The 15,254-nt window shown below is 39.8% G+C and overlaps 1 protein-coding gene across 1 annotated transcript in view; it reads right to left on the bottom strand.

Moving 5' to 3' along the window:
• Positions 1-231: 231 nt before the first annotated feature.
• vsnl1a (visinin-like 1a) overlaps positions 232-15,254 on the bottom strand; it is a 37,952-nt gene continuing 22,929 nt past the window's right edge. The window contains exons 3-4 of the mRNA XM_079642409.1: positions 6,810-7,025; positions 232-2,372 (exon numbers count right to left, since the gene is read on the bottom strand). Coding sequence (XP_079498535.1) covers positions 2,175-2,372; positions 6,810-7,025 — 414 coding nt within the window. The 3' untranslated portion in view covers positions 232-2,174. The remainder of the gene's footprint in view (positions 2,373-6,809; positions 7,026-15,254) is intronic.

Below are 15,254 nucleotides of genomic sequence, written 5' to 3'. Positions count from 1 at the left end.
ACTAAACCAAATCAAGCCATTAAAATGTAGTTGTATGAAAATGAATATCCATATTTTTAAAGCATTAATTTACATCTAGTAACATCTAATAAAATGAGCACATGGAACATTACGGGGTGTATTTGAGCTAATCTAATAGAATGGTTTGGTGTATTTCAAGCAACCAAATTGGGGAAAAAACCCCTATGCTGCTTGAGGAGATGATTTGCTGAGTTAAGAGACCAGACAAGAGCCCATAGAGTTCCTTTTATTAGATTAAATCACAACACAGGGAGTAGTGCAGCCATGTCGTCAGGGACACAATACATGCTACAAAAGAATCCTTGTACATGTTTGCTTTTGCTTACATTTGGTATCTTGATAGCAATAATATTAATAACAGAGTTGGAATTAAAAACATTGTTTGGCCAAAAGATGTTTATGTAAAGAAGTTCAGAATACAAAGTGACATTGCTGAGAGACAATGGACTGGTATGCTCGACCTTTATTGCAATACTGTTTATTACGAGATATAACATCTGCTTTAGCCTCCACTGCTATTGTTGATGCATGTTGGAATGTGTCTGCGGTGCTTTCAGACGTGACCAGGTCAACTTGGTGAAGTGGGCGCACGGGTTATTTCCAAATAATTAGTAGGAGACGCCACACTTCACTGAACTTCTCTACGTTTCGAATGTCTGAGTATGTGTACAATGGGTGAGAGAAGGGAGTAAAAAAGTACAAAAAGATTGACTGATTTTTAAGAGGGAATTACGTCGAGGGTCTGGGGAGGGAGAATCGTCCAACTTACTAAACACATGGCTTCACAGGAAGGGCTGTCCTTTACTAGTTACAATGAAAAAACATTCACTGCTCCTCTCACTACTTCATTTACTTCCACTGAAAAAACACGAACAGGAAAATGCTGCACGGGCCTTATTTTTTCTCTTCTTTGACGCTCTAAAATAACTCTGGATTTGTCTTCTTGATATGCAACCTGCAGGCTAATTGGAAAATAAGTAGATGTGATGGTAGGTTTGATAACAATGCTCTCCACCTATAGATTCTTTTTTCTTCCTTCTAATCCAATTACGGTATCTCCAGCTGAGGGACGCTTCATTGGTTCTCCAGGGAATCCTGTTGGAAATGTTTGATCTCGCTTCACTTTCTATCGCCAACACTGGTTCAAAATGACTGGTTCCTCTGCATCGAACATCTATTTCTTTGTATTGAAAGTGTGTTTTAAATGCACAGGGGCAGGGTTTTAGTTCTTAGCAACATATACTACAGCTATTTTACAAGGGAACATGCTCCCACAGTTAAAGCAGTCCAAAGGAAACGCCTTGACATATCACATCATTGACACCCTTTACTTGTAGAAGGACCTACTTCAATGTTTTTTTGCTCCCTATTCAGTAAACATATTTTCTCCCAATTTCTCCAAAGTGTCACGCGCTGCTTCGATAAGGCTTTCTGTCATCGATTACAGGATGCAAAATTAGGAGATTTTTTTTAAGGCAGAACCTAAAGGCATGCAAATTAACTACATTTACATATTTTTACCGATAGTATAGGCATGTTTCAGAAGGAAAAGTTGGACGTACGCTATAATCCATCTCTTCTAATAGTGCTAATATTTCGAGACGATGGATCGAGTGTTATTGGAGGCAGATACATTATCATAGGAATTTGGTTCAGTCGACATTACTTGGTATTATGAAACACAGACAGCTAGCGTCAGTAAACTCGGAACAATAAATAGAGTAGCGGCAAATTCAACGTGGCACATCCATGATGCGCAAGCTCCAGTAAAATGAAACTGTATGGAAAATACTTTGCACACTTCACATTTTGGCAGTTGATCTTTAAATAATTTAAATATATATTCATATTTATATATATATCTATATATATATTATTTGTGCGAGGTGTTCATATGTAGTGACATGTGTGTGTGTTTGTGTGTGTGTGGTGTGCACTTGCACTGTTTGTATGTTGTGTGTAGATCTTTTTTATAGCAAATAACATTCTCATGCACACGAGTGTTTCAAACACAAGAAGCAGATCCATTGAAAGGTAGTCCAAGCATATATATATAATTTTTTTTTCTGTGGAAATAGCTGCAAACTGAATGGAACATGAAATTCTTTCTGTGCAGTCCGTGGCGGCAGGTGGAGCTCCGCTTGCCCTCCGTTCTATTTCTGGAGGTCGCACTGCAGCAGTAGCACGATGGACGGGTCGCTCTTCGCCGCCTCTTTGAACTCGTCCAGCGAGATCTGGTCGTCGTTGTTCTTATCCATCTTGGAGAATATCTTGTCCACTCGCTGCTCGGGCGTCAGGCCGTCCTCGTTCATCTTCATCATGATCACCGTGCCCACCATCTTGTAAATCGCCTGCATGGGGAGAAAGTGAGAAGAAAAAAGTGTTGATAGGGTTAGCTTCAAGTAATGGATAAACATTTTAAATAATTAAAGATAATATACTTGATATTATGAGTTAAAATGTTTGTATAAACAATTGCAATAGTAAGGTAAAATTAATGTAATAAACTAAAAGTACTGGATATACATCCAAAAGGTTGCAAAAGTAACAGATAACATTTTGAAAGAATTAGCTAAGAGTGCACATAGATGGATAATAAGCCTCATGGATCATCAACGGAAATAATTGCTAAAAGTAAGTGATGCATTTTTTTATATTGAGCTAAAAGTAATTGATAAACAGCGAAATATCACAAATAAGCAGATATAATTAGCCTCAGGTAATGTATCAATGATTGAAAACATTGTTGATATTCAATTGTATTAAAATAAATAAATAACAGCCTTTTTTGTAATGTTACTTCAAATCTGTTTGGAGTTCTACTGAAGTAATCACATTTGAATCATAACAGGGGTGTATTTGAGTTAAACTGATATTATTGTGGGGTTCTGTCACACTAACACATTTTGGAAACTCCTGGTTAGTGCTTGAGATCATTTGCTTAATGATCAGATCAGACAAGAAGAATACGTGCTACAAAACAATCATTGCTTTTGAGAAAGAGAGGGATTTATTTTAGAAGAGACACACTACATCTGAAGTCTCTTAACGCGTCCATGTTTCCTTCCTTCCTTTCGTGTCTTTCCCTGAGATTCAAAACAAGGGAACATGTCTCCGTGTTGGAACCAGGTTTCAGTCTTTGTGGCAGAACAGATGGAGCACAGCTGGATAGGCTGTCAGCGGTTCTATATTTGTGTGTGTGTCTTCATACCCTGGTGTGTGTATTTCAAAAGATAATGTGATGTGCTGTCCAAATGACAATAGTGAAGCACAGTAGCTACAGCCTCTACTGTTAGCTTTTTGAGTGAGAATGTGCTAGATTAATCTGTAAACATCGACACATGCTCTGGGGCCTCATTTATAAACGGTGCGTACGCTCAAAAGACGGCGTCCACCAGTTTCTACGCAATGTTTGCGATTTATAAAATACTAACTTGATGGGAAAATGTGCGGTCCTCCACGCAAACTCTAACCCATGCGTACACACTAAAAACAAAAACGGGAGAGACGAGAAACTGCGACACCGTTGGCAGAAGGAAGAATGGAGAGAAATATGTGGAAATAATACCATAAATAAAATGTTACCTCTCATTTATCATATATGAAGAATTCATTTTCAAACATTGATTAAAGCCAATCTTAAAATGATTAAACAAACGCCTGTTTGAGACTCCTCAGTGCACACAAAAACATAACTTGGAGAAATAAATAAATACGGATATGTTATTGATCACCCCTCGATTATGGTCTCTTGTTAAGAAATGTTTTCTCATAAATGATGCGGTAAGCAGGAGGAGAGAATTACGTCTAAACTGATGCCGTTTTGCATTTCTATAGGTTGTATAGATACGAGCATGGTTGTATATACTATCACGTTTAATCATGTTTTATGCCGTTTGCCAAGACTTGATAAGTCGCTCGTAAAACACAGGAGGTATGGAAACTAAGAACACCATATGTGGTCAATTGTACAGCTTATATAACACAACACATTAGTTGCATTTCCTTTAACTGGTGGATTATGGATATATAGTTGCTGATCGACAGCTGGAACACAAACCATCAAATACAAACAAATAATTCAGATCCAGTCGTCATGACTCCACTCCGGAGGGATTCCCCGATCATTTCTTACAGTTTCTCATCAAGGGGGTGTCTCCTGTCCCCGCTACAAACACGGTACGCAGTCTTTTACGAATCGGAAAATGTCTGTGCGTATTTATTTGCTTTGTCCTACGTAAGCAACCTTCCCACGTCAATCCTACGCAAGGCTTTATAAATGAGGCCCCTGGTCTTTTTGCTTTGTACAGTTTATTAGTGGGCGTTGCTGCTCTGTTATTGAATACATACATTTATTAAATAATTTACATTACATGCCATTAGCTGACATAATCAAAGCGAATGTAAATTGTAAATACCGTGGATCTACAGGAGCAATTAACACGTTGACTGCAGGTTACAGGGATTGAGCCACGGACTCTTTGATTAGTAGACACCGATTAACCCTATTTGCATCTGCATGTTTGGATATTCTGTAAAGTTGTTATTTTGTAATCCTGCTTTTATAAAACAAATTCTTATAATCTTTTCAAATAGTTTATGATTTTCAACAGAAATTAGCCTTTGTTAATAAATCTAACATTACCTCTAGTTACAGTTGCAAGAAAAAGTATGTGAACCCTTTGGAACTACCTGGATTTCTGCATAAACTGGTCATAAAATGTGTTCTGATCTTCATCTAAGTCACAACAATAGACAAACACAGTCTGCTTAAGCTAAAACCACACAAACAATATGTTTTTATGTTTTTATTGAACACACCATGTAAACATTCACAGTGCAGGGTGGAAAAAGTATGTGAACCCTTGGATTTAATAACTGGTTGACCCTCCTTTGGCAGCACTAACCTCAACCAAACGTTTTCTATAGTTGCATATCAGACCTGCACAACGGTCAGGAGGAATTTTGGACCATTCCTCTTTACAAAACTGTTTCAGTTCAGCAATATTCTTGGGATGTCTGGTGTGAATCGCTCTCTTGAGGTCATGCCACAGCATCTCAATTGGGTTGAGGTCAGGACTCTGACTGGGCCACTCCAGAAGAGGTATTTTCTTCTGTTGAAGCCATTCTGTTGTTGATTTACTTCTGTGCTTTGGGTCGTTGTCCTGTTGCATCACCCATCTTCTGTTGAGCTTCAATTGGTGGACAGATGGACTTAAGTTCTCCAGCAAAATGTCTTGATTAACTTGAGAATTCATTTTTCCGTCGATGATGGCAATCTGTCCAGGCCCTGAGGCAGCAAAGCAGCCCCAAACCATGATGCTCCCTCCACCATACTTCACTTGGGATGAGGTTTTGATGTTGGTGTGCTGTGCCTTTTTTTCTCCACACATAGCGTTGTGTGTTCCTTCCAAACAACTCAACTTTGGTTTCATTTGTCCACAGAATATTTTGCCAGGAGTGCTGTGGAACATCCAGGTGCTCTTTTGCAAACTTCAAACGTGCAGATCAGAACACATTTTATGACCAACTTATGCAGAAATCCAGGTAATTCCAAAGGGTTCACTTACTTTTTCTTGCAACTGTACATGAGGCACAGAGATTTCAGTATTGCAGTGAATCAAAGCGTGTTTGTTGCGCTGCCTGAATGTAATCCTCTCCATGAGGCAGAGACATAGCACCATACATCCTCGATGAGCTGCTCAGAAAATGCCCCTCTGCCTTATTGTTGCTTGTTTCATAATATATTTGTGTTTATGAATGATTTGTGTCAGAGCGCTGCAGGCTCAGAACTCGGCTGTATGACCTTTGACTTAGGTCAGGAACATCAGATGCTGCCTCTCTGTGACCAGGCATCAGGAGACAAAGCACTTGCTGCCAACGGATTACTTTCCAAGTATGCCATAATATGTTATGAAATAAAACTCTGTTGCCATTAAACGTGGGGTGCTACTTAATTGAAGCATTTCAAGATACTGTAGATATATAAAAAATATTTAAATTACTAATTATTTTTACCTAATAATATGGATATTATAATGAAATATTGGTATTACCCCCACAACATCACACTCACAAACACATATTTATTTATTATTTATAAATATGTTTGACTTATGAATATAGAGGATATTATGTAGAAATAAAGGAAATCATTGATATTTTGAAATTGTATTTATTTTGAATGTTATTCTCTTAACTTTAAATATGTGGTTCACCAGTACATAAATATTCCCTACTTTATTTTCTCTGATTATTACCTCCAATGTGTTTACACTGGATCTTTATGTGTATTTGCTAAATGTCTTAACATAATACTGAGTTTAATTCTGCTTGAGGACTCGTTGAACTGAGACTTATTAACTTTAGGTAAATGCACTTTTGTGTTTTCTTTCATATCCCTCATTCTTCCTGGGACTCAAAACAATATAATGATACAGTATATAACACATGAGCTGTATTGTATTACCCCTGCTTGTCATGATCTGACTTTGTGTTTCCTGTTTTGTTTTGTCTACCCCTGTGTTGTGTCTGTTTTTACTTCCTGTCTTTCCCACTGGTCTCCTGTTTGTCTTTGTCAGATCATTTTTATGCTGTCTCTTACAAAGCTCTGTTTGCTTTTTCCCTGCCCTGGATCCCTGAAATAAAAGGTATATTTCTGTAAAGTCTTCCTGGTAAGTGCCCTGCATTTGGGTCCACCCTGCTACGCTTGCTGAGACACAGTTCTCATGTTCTTGTTCCACTAAAACAAAATGACCAGTGTTAAAAACAAATCTTTGCTGTGTTACCTGGATGATCTCCAGCATCTCCACCCGTGTGATCTTGCCGTCTCCGTCCAGGTCGTACATATTGAAGGCCCAGTTGAGTTTCTGCTCGAAGCTGCCTCGAGATGTGATGGACAGAGCGCAGATGAACTCTCTGAAGTCGATGGTGCCGTCGCTGTTCTTGTCGAAGGTCCTGAAGGCGTGCTGGGCGAACTTAGACGCATCGCCGTATGGGAAGAACTGGGAAGGGGAAAAGAAGAGAGTACAAAGATAAGTAAAGCTGCTTTACAAGATTAAGATCAGTTCGAAAATTATGCATTGCGTATTTTTTGGCTGTCCTTGGGATTAAATCAACTTTTACTCAGAGTAATACGCCTCAAGGCAACATCAATATTCAGCGAGAAACCTCTACACATCCAAAACATGTCATTTGTTATAAACCTTCAAATGATTCACTGGTTATAAGAGCTTTAGATTAAAGAATCAATGCAGATCGTTCCAAATGTTGGGACATTGCAGATGAGTGAAAACCGACAGTGCTGTTCGGGAATATAATGAATCATTTGCATTTTGATCAATGGACTCTGATTACCTGCAGTAATGAATGGGTCTTTGATTGTCTATTCTCATCAGGGCTTTAAGGCTCTAGCTTTGCTAATGTTTTCACTGGTCTGTGATTTGGTGTGTGTGTGTTTGCATAATGATCTATACTACATGGTGGTTTAAATAATCTTATAGTAAATAGTAACCTGTCACATCAAATTCCAGTCTGTCACATTCAAGTACAGTTTTGAGGTAGTTGTACTTTACTGGAGTATTTCTTTACACTTCTACCGTAACTTTTATACTTTTAATTAACTTTTGATTCAAAGACTTTAACTGTCACCGAATATTTCTACTTCCACCACATCATCAGTTCAAAATAAAAATGCTGTCCAATAACTTTCATTATTCACAAAACGAATGAGATTCCTATAAGCCTCAGTTGCATGTTGTATCAAGTACTAATTAGCAAGCATTAGCATGTCGAAATGCTTAAAGGTGACCTATCATGCAACATTTTGTACGTCTTTTATACCTGAATATGTGTCCCCGGTGTTCCAGGGAACTCACCAAGTGTCAGAAAACACAACCCTCTCTATTTTCCTCCATACCCAAATCTCTTAAAAAGGGGCAGCAACGGATCTGATACAGACTGATCCAGATTTGAACACTTCTATGACGTCACAGAAGTGGCGCTACGGCTATTGGGCAAACAAGGTAGCAATGGCGGCAGGTGCAGTCACAGCTCTCTTAATACACGCAATACTTTTGAACTTTTTAAGACCTGTTGACATAAACTAGCAACAAAACGCACAATATGCGAACAAGGCTGATCTGTTGAGCCAACAAACCCATACAAGTCTTGGAAACTTTGGATATGGGAAGCACACTCTAGCGGTGTCTCTCATTTTTCCATCTTCATACAAACGGCTAAAGAAACACTCAAAGCCACAAGCTCGCCTTCAACAACGTAATGCACTGCTAATCACCATCTGTCTGCTGCTATCTGGAGATATTCATCCGTGCCCTGGTCCATACCAAACTACACCAGAGAATGAAGCCAACATCACGCGGATGCTACACGCAATACACATTTTCAACAGAGTGCTGTTTGTCCTACCCCGGGTGTCGGAGCGGCGGACGGCTGCGGGCTGGTTGGAGCTGCGCGGTTCGGGGCTGATCGACAACGACGGACTGCTGCGAGAAGCGGGGGGGACGATGCACCAGCACGGCAAGACATTCGTAACACCGCTGTATCTGGGTGTAATAATCCACGTGCATTTGGAAACAGTACAACTCAAAAGGTAAACAGGAAACAGGTGAATCCGGCGATCACGAAGAACAGGAACCGGAGTATCTTTCAAACTGTGAATCACTCAAGGATAGTCTGGGATCCCAAAGCTAAGCCAAAGGGCCTTTTAGGTGGACATTTGAACATACGAAGCATTAAATCTAAAAGTGAGCAAATCCAGCATCTTTTACTGGACTCTAATCTAGACTACCTGTGTTTATCTGAGACCTGGCTTCATGAGTCCGCTCCAACAGCAGCCTTTGACGTGCCCGGTTTTAACATTTACCGGAGAGACAGACGCGGCTCGAAAGGGGGCGGGGTTATGGTGTATGTGAAGGATAGCATCCAGTGTAGTGAAATTCAGCGGTCTAATTGCAATGAACTAGAATGTGTTGGTGTCAATATAAATTTGTCACCACAAATGTCATTTGTTGTAATAGCTATCTATCGGCCTCCTTCTTCAAACAATCAATTTTATGAGAATTTTAGGAAATTATTAAGAGAATGTAATTTTAACAAAGAAGTTATTATAATGGGCGATTTTAACATCAACTGGGAGGATAAATCTGTTAGAAAGAATCTTAAAGAGATAACCGATTACTTTGACCTTGTGCAACTGATCAATGGACCTACAAGAATCACTAATTCCACCAGGACACAAATTGATCTAATTTTTAGTAACAAACCAGAGAGAATCTTTAAATCTTTTAATATGTTAACTGGTCTCTCTGACCACAATATGATTCTAATCGCCAGGAACCTAATCAAGAGGCGATTTAGCCCTTCATTCAGGAAAAATGATTCTTTTGGAATTCCCAAAAACAAATATGAGACCTTTATAAATGCTGTTCAACATATTAATTGGGATGATCTTTTGCTGGGAATAGACCACGAAGACGACAGTAAAATGTTCTCAAAAACATTAGAGAGCACTATCAGAGATTTCAATTGCAAATTCAAGCAGAAAAATAAGAAAAATACTGTCCCTTGGATAAATGACGATATTTTAAAACTGATGAAAGAACGTGATCTAGTCCTAAAAAAATCAATCAAAACTAAATTAAGCCATGACAGACATCACTTTGCTATGCTGAGGAACAAAGTCATTAAGAAGTTACGGAAGGCTAAGGCAGACTTCTTCTTGACTATAATAGACAAGGCAGGGGGTAATTCTAAAATGATCTGGAAACAGTTAAAACTATTCACTGGAAATAAATATAAGGAAAGAAAACAGCTTGAACTTAAAGTCAATGGAAAGTTTATAAACAATCCAGCTGACATAGCTGAAGTTTTAAACCACTACTTCGTTGATTCTGTTGCAACCATTGCACTGTGTTTCTCACCTGACTGCACACTTTTATTTTATGTTAATACAATTGAGCCGGCTTTCAGCATAAGAAATATCACTGAATCTGAAGTTATAAAAGTGATTGGATCACTTAAAGCATCGAGAACAAAGGATATACTTGGCATGGACATGGCATGCTAAAAGATCTCAGCACAACACTTTCTAATCCTATTGCCAAAATGATTAACCTCTCCTTCAGTCAGGGAATGTTTCCAAGTGTTTGGAAGCCGCCTATAGTTATCCCAATATTCAACAGTGGAGACCCCATGTCTTCCTGTAACTACAGGCCAATTAGTATCCTTCCTACAGTGTCAAAGGTTGCTGAGAAAGTTGTGTCTGAGCAAATCATTGACCATTGAAACACTAGTACATTTTCTCGGCATCCAATGCAATTTTGCTTTAGGGCAAAATACTCGCCAACTGTTTTTTTACAGAACAAATCAAATCAAAAATGGATAAAGGTGGAGTTGTAGGAGCTGTGTTTCTTGACCTAAAAAAGGCTTTTGACACTGTTAATCATAAAATACTCATATCTAAGCTTTCCAGTTTTAACTTTTCTTCACAAACACTTAGATGGTTAGAATCATATTTGTTTAACCGATCTCAGTATGTGAGAGTTCAAAATCATGAATCTGCTGACCTTCATCTTTCGACAGGGGTCCCACAAGGTTCAATCCTGGGACCATTACTATTCTCGCTCTATATAAATGATTTACCATCTGTATGTCCTGACACAAACATCCAAATGTATGCAGATGACACTGTAATATATGTACATGGAAGGAATATGACACAAGTGGCTAATTAACTGACAAACACCATGGTTCATGTAACAACTTGATTGGAACAATGCTGTTTGCAACTAAATATTTGTAAAACAGTATGCATCTTCTTCACCAAAACAAAGTCCCCCTGTGTTGCGCCAGATGTTTTTGTGTCAGGGAAGAGGCTACAGGTGATGTCACAATACAAATACCTTGGAGTCATGATTGATTCAACACTCAATTTCAAGGCAAAAAAATATGTAATAGGGTCAAATTCAGTCTGTCGAATTTTAGGTTTTCCAGAGATTACATGTCAATTGAGGCATCTCTGATGTACACACACTCTATGGTTCTCTCACACATCACCTACTGTTTAACTATCTGGTCACATGCCAGTACAACAACATTAAAACCACTGGAGTCATTGTACAAACAAACACTCAAAATACTGGACAAAAAATTCAGTTTTTTCGTATCACTGCCCAATACTCCAAAAATACAACTTGCTAAGCTGGGAAAACCTCATTAAACATGCAAATGCTTGCCTTTTTTAAAAGATTGTCATTGGCCTTACCTCACCTCCTCTTAGACAGTTTATTAACATACACACAACTGCAACTAGGGTAACAAGAGGTGCAGCGAGAGGAGATTGCATTATTCCACTCAGAAAAAGTTATTTCAGTCAGTCTTCATTTTCGGTTAAAGCTGCTCAGCAATGGAACTCAATCCCACCTCCAATCAGAGACCAGACCACATTCACTTAATTTAAATCAAAGCTCAAAATATGGTTAGTGGGGAATCAGCTCTGCCAACACTGACCCAATCTTCTGCTCCTTACAACCCACTGCCTGTGTTTTAACATGTTCTTTTGTTTTGTTTTATTTGTTTTGTTTTAATGTTCTGTATTTTAAATTGTTTTTATTTAAGTATCCCAGTAATGTCTGTTGCATGTTTTAAATGCATTGTATTTAACTGTTTAAAATGAAATGTGTTTTAGGTTGACTTTTAAAATCTGTCCAGGGACTACAGATGAAAAATAGCCTCTTGGCTAACTCTGGCACATTTAGAGAAATGTTCATTAATGTGCACTGTCCCTGTTAAATAAATGAATAAATAAAAATAAATAAAAACTCCACCAATCAGGAGGAGACAGCCACGGACATTGCCGTTCGAAAGCGCTGGAGACGCTGTAGTACATATGCCAGGCCTGTAGATGGTGCTGTTCTCACAGATCAGCCCATGCAAAGACAGTGTTAAATTGAGCGAAATGAAGAATGGCTAAAATGCATGATCTGTTATGGTATTTTGAAAAATAAAAAGTATAAATATGCCTTATATAGTTATGGTCCTGACCTATACTATATTTTTGAAATATAGCATGATAGGTCCACTTTAACTAAGATAATATACATGGTAAACATTGAATCTGTTTATCATCAGAATTGTAGCCTTTCATGCATTTACCATGCTGATGTTAGCTTTCAGTGAAACTAGCAAAGCTATCAGCTCTTATATCAATGTTGTTTTAAAAATCACAAAATGTTGGAAACTATACCTGAAAGTAATCATAAAATAAATGTTCCCTACAATATGATTTACCAGACCAATACCAGTATTTAATAAGACTATAGTGAAGGAGAATTAAGAAACTAAAATCAACCGGAAAAAGTAGACGGAGAGTTAAAGTGAAAAAGGTTCCGATAAAATGTGTTTTGTGTATTTTGTTTGCCCTTTGTGCATGTCAAAGGTTGCTTGAAATGGATTACACTTGACATTACTCTGCTATGGTGTGATGATGCCAAAGTCCACTGCCCTAGGATCCCGTTTTCCTACAGTAACCAGTATGGATCAGCATGAAACGTAAAGCCGTTGTGCGCTGGCAGTTTATCCACGTCCTCTCTGCACCCCCGCGCTACGTGTACACCGAGTCAGAGGCTAATGCAGTGACCACTGAGCTCCTGCTCGGATCTCATCCACGAACACCGTGACCCCTGTGGGCGGCCGTCAGATGCCGAGTGATTCATTAGATGTGACCTTCCACTTGACCTCTCCGCTAAAAATTCGCAGAGCCGGTGGGTAATCTAGGCTGAGCGAGGCAGCTCTCTGAGGACTCCAGTAACAGCCTTCATCAAGGAAATGAAATAAACCGGGGGATATTTTCCATTCTGGTTTAGTATGTGAAGGATTGTCTGGTGCTTATCTCACAGAAACAACTAAGTCCTGGTTGTATGTATTTAAACTAGAAAATTAAACATATTTGATCTATGACGGAAGCGGTGAAAAATGAGTGAGGGGAACTTTGTTTTGCCTCTTTGGATTTTGTTTGCTTATTTTCAGTGAACGCTGCAAGCATGAATGTATTAAGTCATAGGGAATGAGCTCAGAGGAAATGTACCTTTTTTATTTTAATATTTCATCTACCAGCAAAAGTCGGCAGTTCTCATGAAATAATCAGAAGTAGGGAAGTCAAGTCTCAGGAGTAAGACATGCTCTTTGTGAACATGCAATAAGGGCATTTTTTTTAGCCACCTTTTGACAGTAAACACACATTGTAAACACCATTTTGACATTTAATCAGCTTTTAAGGTTAACAGTTGCCTATAACATCCAACTGCTGAGTAGCAACACATTAGCGTTAATTTGTAGTTTGTTTCAGGTGAATTTAAGTAATATATACTTTGTCTTTTAGCTCGGTTTTAGTCTCCTCCAAAACTTTAGCTGCTAAATGATTAGCTACACTCTCCAGCTAGTTGATTACTTTCTCTGTCTGCGGTTTGCTGCTAGAAAGCTAGTAAACATTGAGATGTGTTGCATCTAGAAAGGATGTAAGCAAGATCCGTAAGAGTGAATCAGTTCATTCTTGTCTGCGGTTTAATCACTAAAAGCAACCCATTTGACTTAAGAATACACATTTCATCCATAATTAATGAATACAAAGTAGGAGGATAGCAAGTTAAAACCATCCGGAACTTTAAAAGCAGTTGGGAAATCTGCTCAGTATTCAGACACACGTGTGTTTGTGTTCCAGACTGTTTTACACCGTGTCCTTGTTCATGTGCGCTGCAGTCAAAGGACGAGGACGCAAAACTGCCCCATCACGCACAAACTGTCTGAGTGAAGACGGAGGGGAATTGAAGGCCATGAATCCTAAAGGGAGCGAGAGAGAGCAGAGGATGGGAGATAAAAAGAGAAAGAGATAAGGGAGGGCGGGAAAGTAACAAAGAAGAAAAAAGAGGAGGAGGATAAGTGAGACGGGGTTAGACGTGAGAGTCAGTTAGGGTTGCACCGCCTCCCATCTGCATTAAAGTCCCACCCATGCAAATTCTGCTGCAGTGGCAAAGCGATCAGACTGCAGTGAGGAGTTAAGAGACAGAAAAGAAGGATGGGGGGGCGGCAGGGAGGAAGGAAACGAGCAAATAGATGAGAATAGACAGAAAAGTGAAAAGTAGAAAGAAAAGATGGAGGAGACTTAAATGAGAGTGACGGGGAGAGTGTTAGAAGGAGTGTGACAGCCATCCCTATCTGGCCTTCTGTTCTGGAGAACTCATTTGAGGAAGGAAGCACCCTCGGGACGGGGGGATTTGGGAGGGGGGAGGGGGGCTCGAGTGATCTGCTAGGATGAACAGGACGTTTTCTGTTGTGGCGGCGTGGCTTCCTGCCCCCGTATGGCCCCGCTTTAGCTCATCTGCACACATCCCGGAGGAAGAGGAGGAGGGGGGGAGGGGGGCATGTGGACCGGCGGCGGGACAGAGCGCAGGGGGAGAGATCGAGGAGGGGAGGGGGAGTAAAGGTGCCAGGGAAAGGATGCAGCGAGATGTCGACGGCGGGAGGGTGAGAGAAAGCCACTGCGGATTCTCGACAATCTGCCAAGTTATGAAACATTTTGTTACGTAAAGAGGGAGAGAAAAAAGAGGGAAAGTGGGGCAGGGGGATGAGTCTGTGAAAGTCTTCCATCTGAGTTGATTTAGTTCATATTTTCTCGGTCACATAAGAACATTGTCGGAGCTGTCAAGCACGGGAAACATTCAATAGATGACGACCAAAGTCTTGTTTCTCGCCTCTGCAGCTACGGATATTAGCCCCTAACATCACACGAGGGCTTTTTCCTGTCCTGAATTGGCCGTTATGGTCATTTGGGGTCGGCCATCAAAGGACAGGCTGAATGCCAGACTCTTTGTGTCCACTCAGGGAGGAGCGGGCAGGCACAGCTGGTTTAATAAAGGCTAACGTCCTTGTCTGTGTCAACTAGGAAAGATACACTAACCCAGACACACAGGACCCAAACATGCTGCCTGTAAATGGAACATTAAAGCCTTCATAAGCGGGCTGCAAGCTGCCACTGGTGCTGATCCAGAAACAGAGAGAGGGAAAAGGGGGAAGAGAGCGAGGAAAACAGGGAGGAGGAAGTAGCGAGATATAGAGAGTCACACTCAAACAAGGCCATTTCACACTGACAGAACAAGATCAGAGAACAGATGAGATCAACAGCACATGAGATGCTCATCAATAACAGGCGACAAATT

The sequence above is a fragment of the Notothenia rossii genome, assembly GCF_949606895.1.
Source record: "Notothenia rossii genome assembly, chromosome: 8".
Taxonomy (NCBI): domain Eukaryota; kingdom Metazoa; phylum Chordata; class Actinopteri; order Perciformes; family Nototheniidae; genus Notothenia; species Notothenia rossii.
This window is presented reverse-complemented; position numbering and strand designations above follow the sequence as displayed.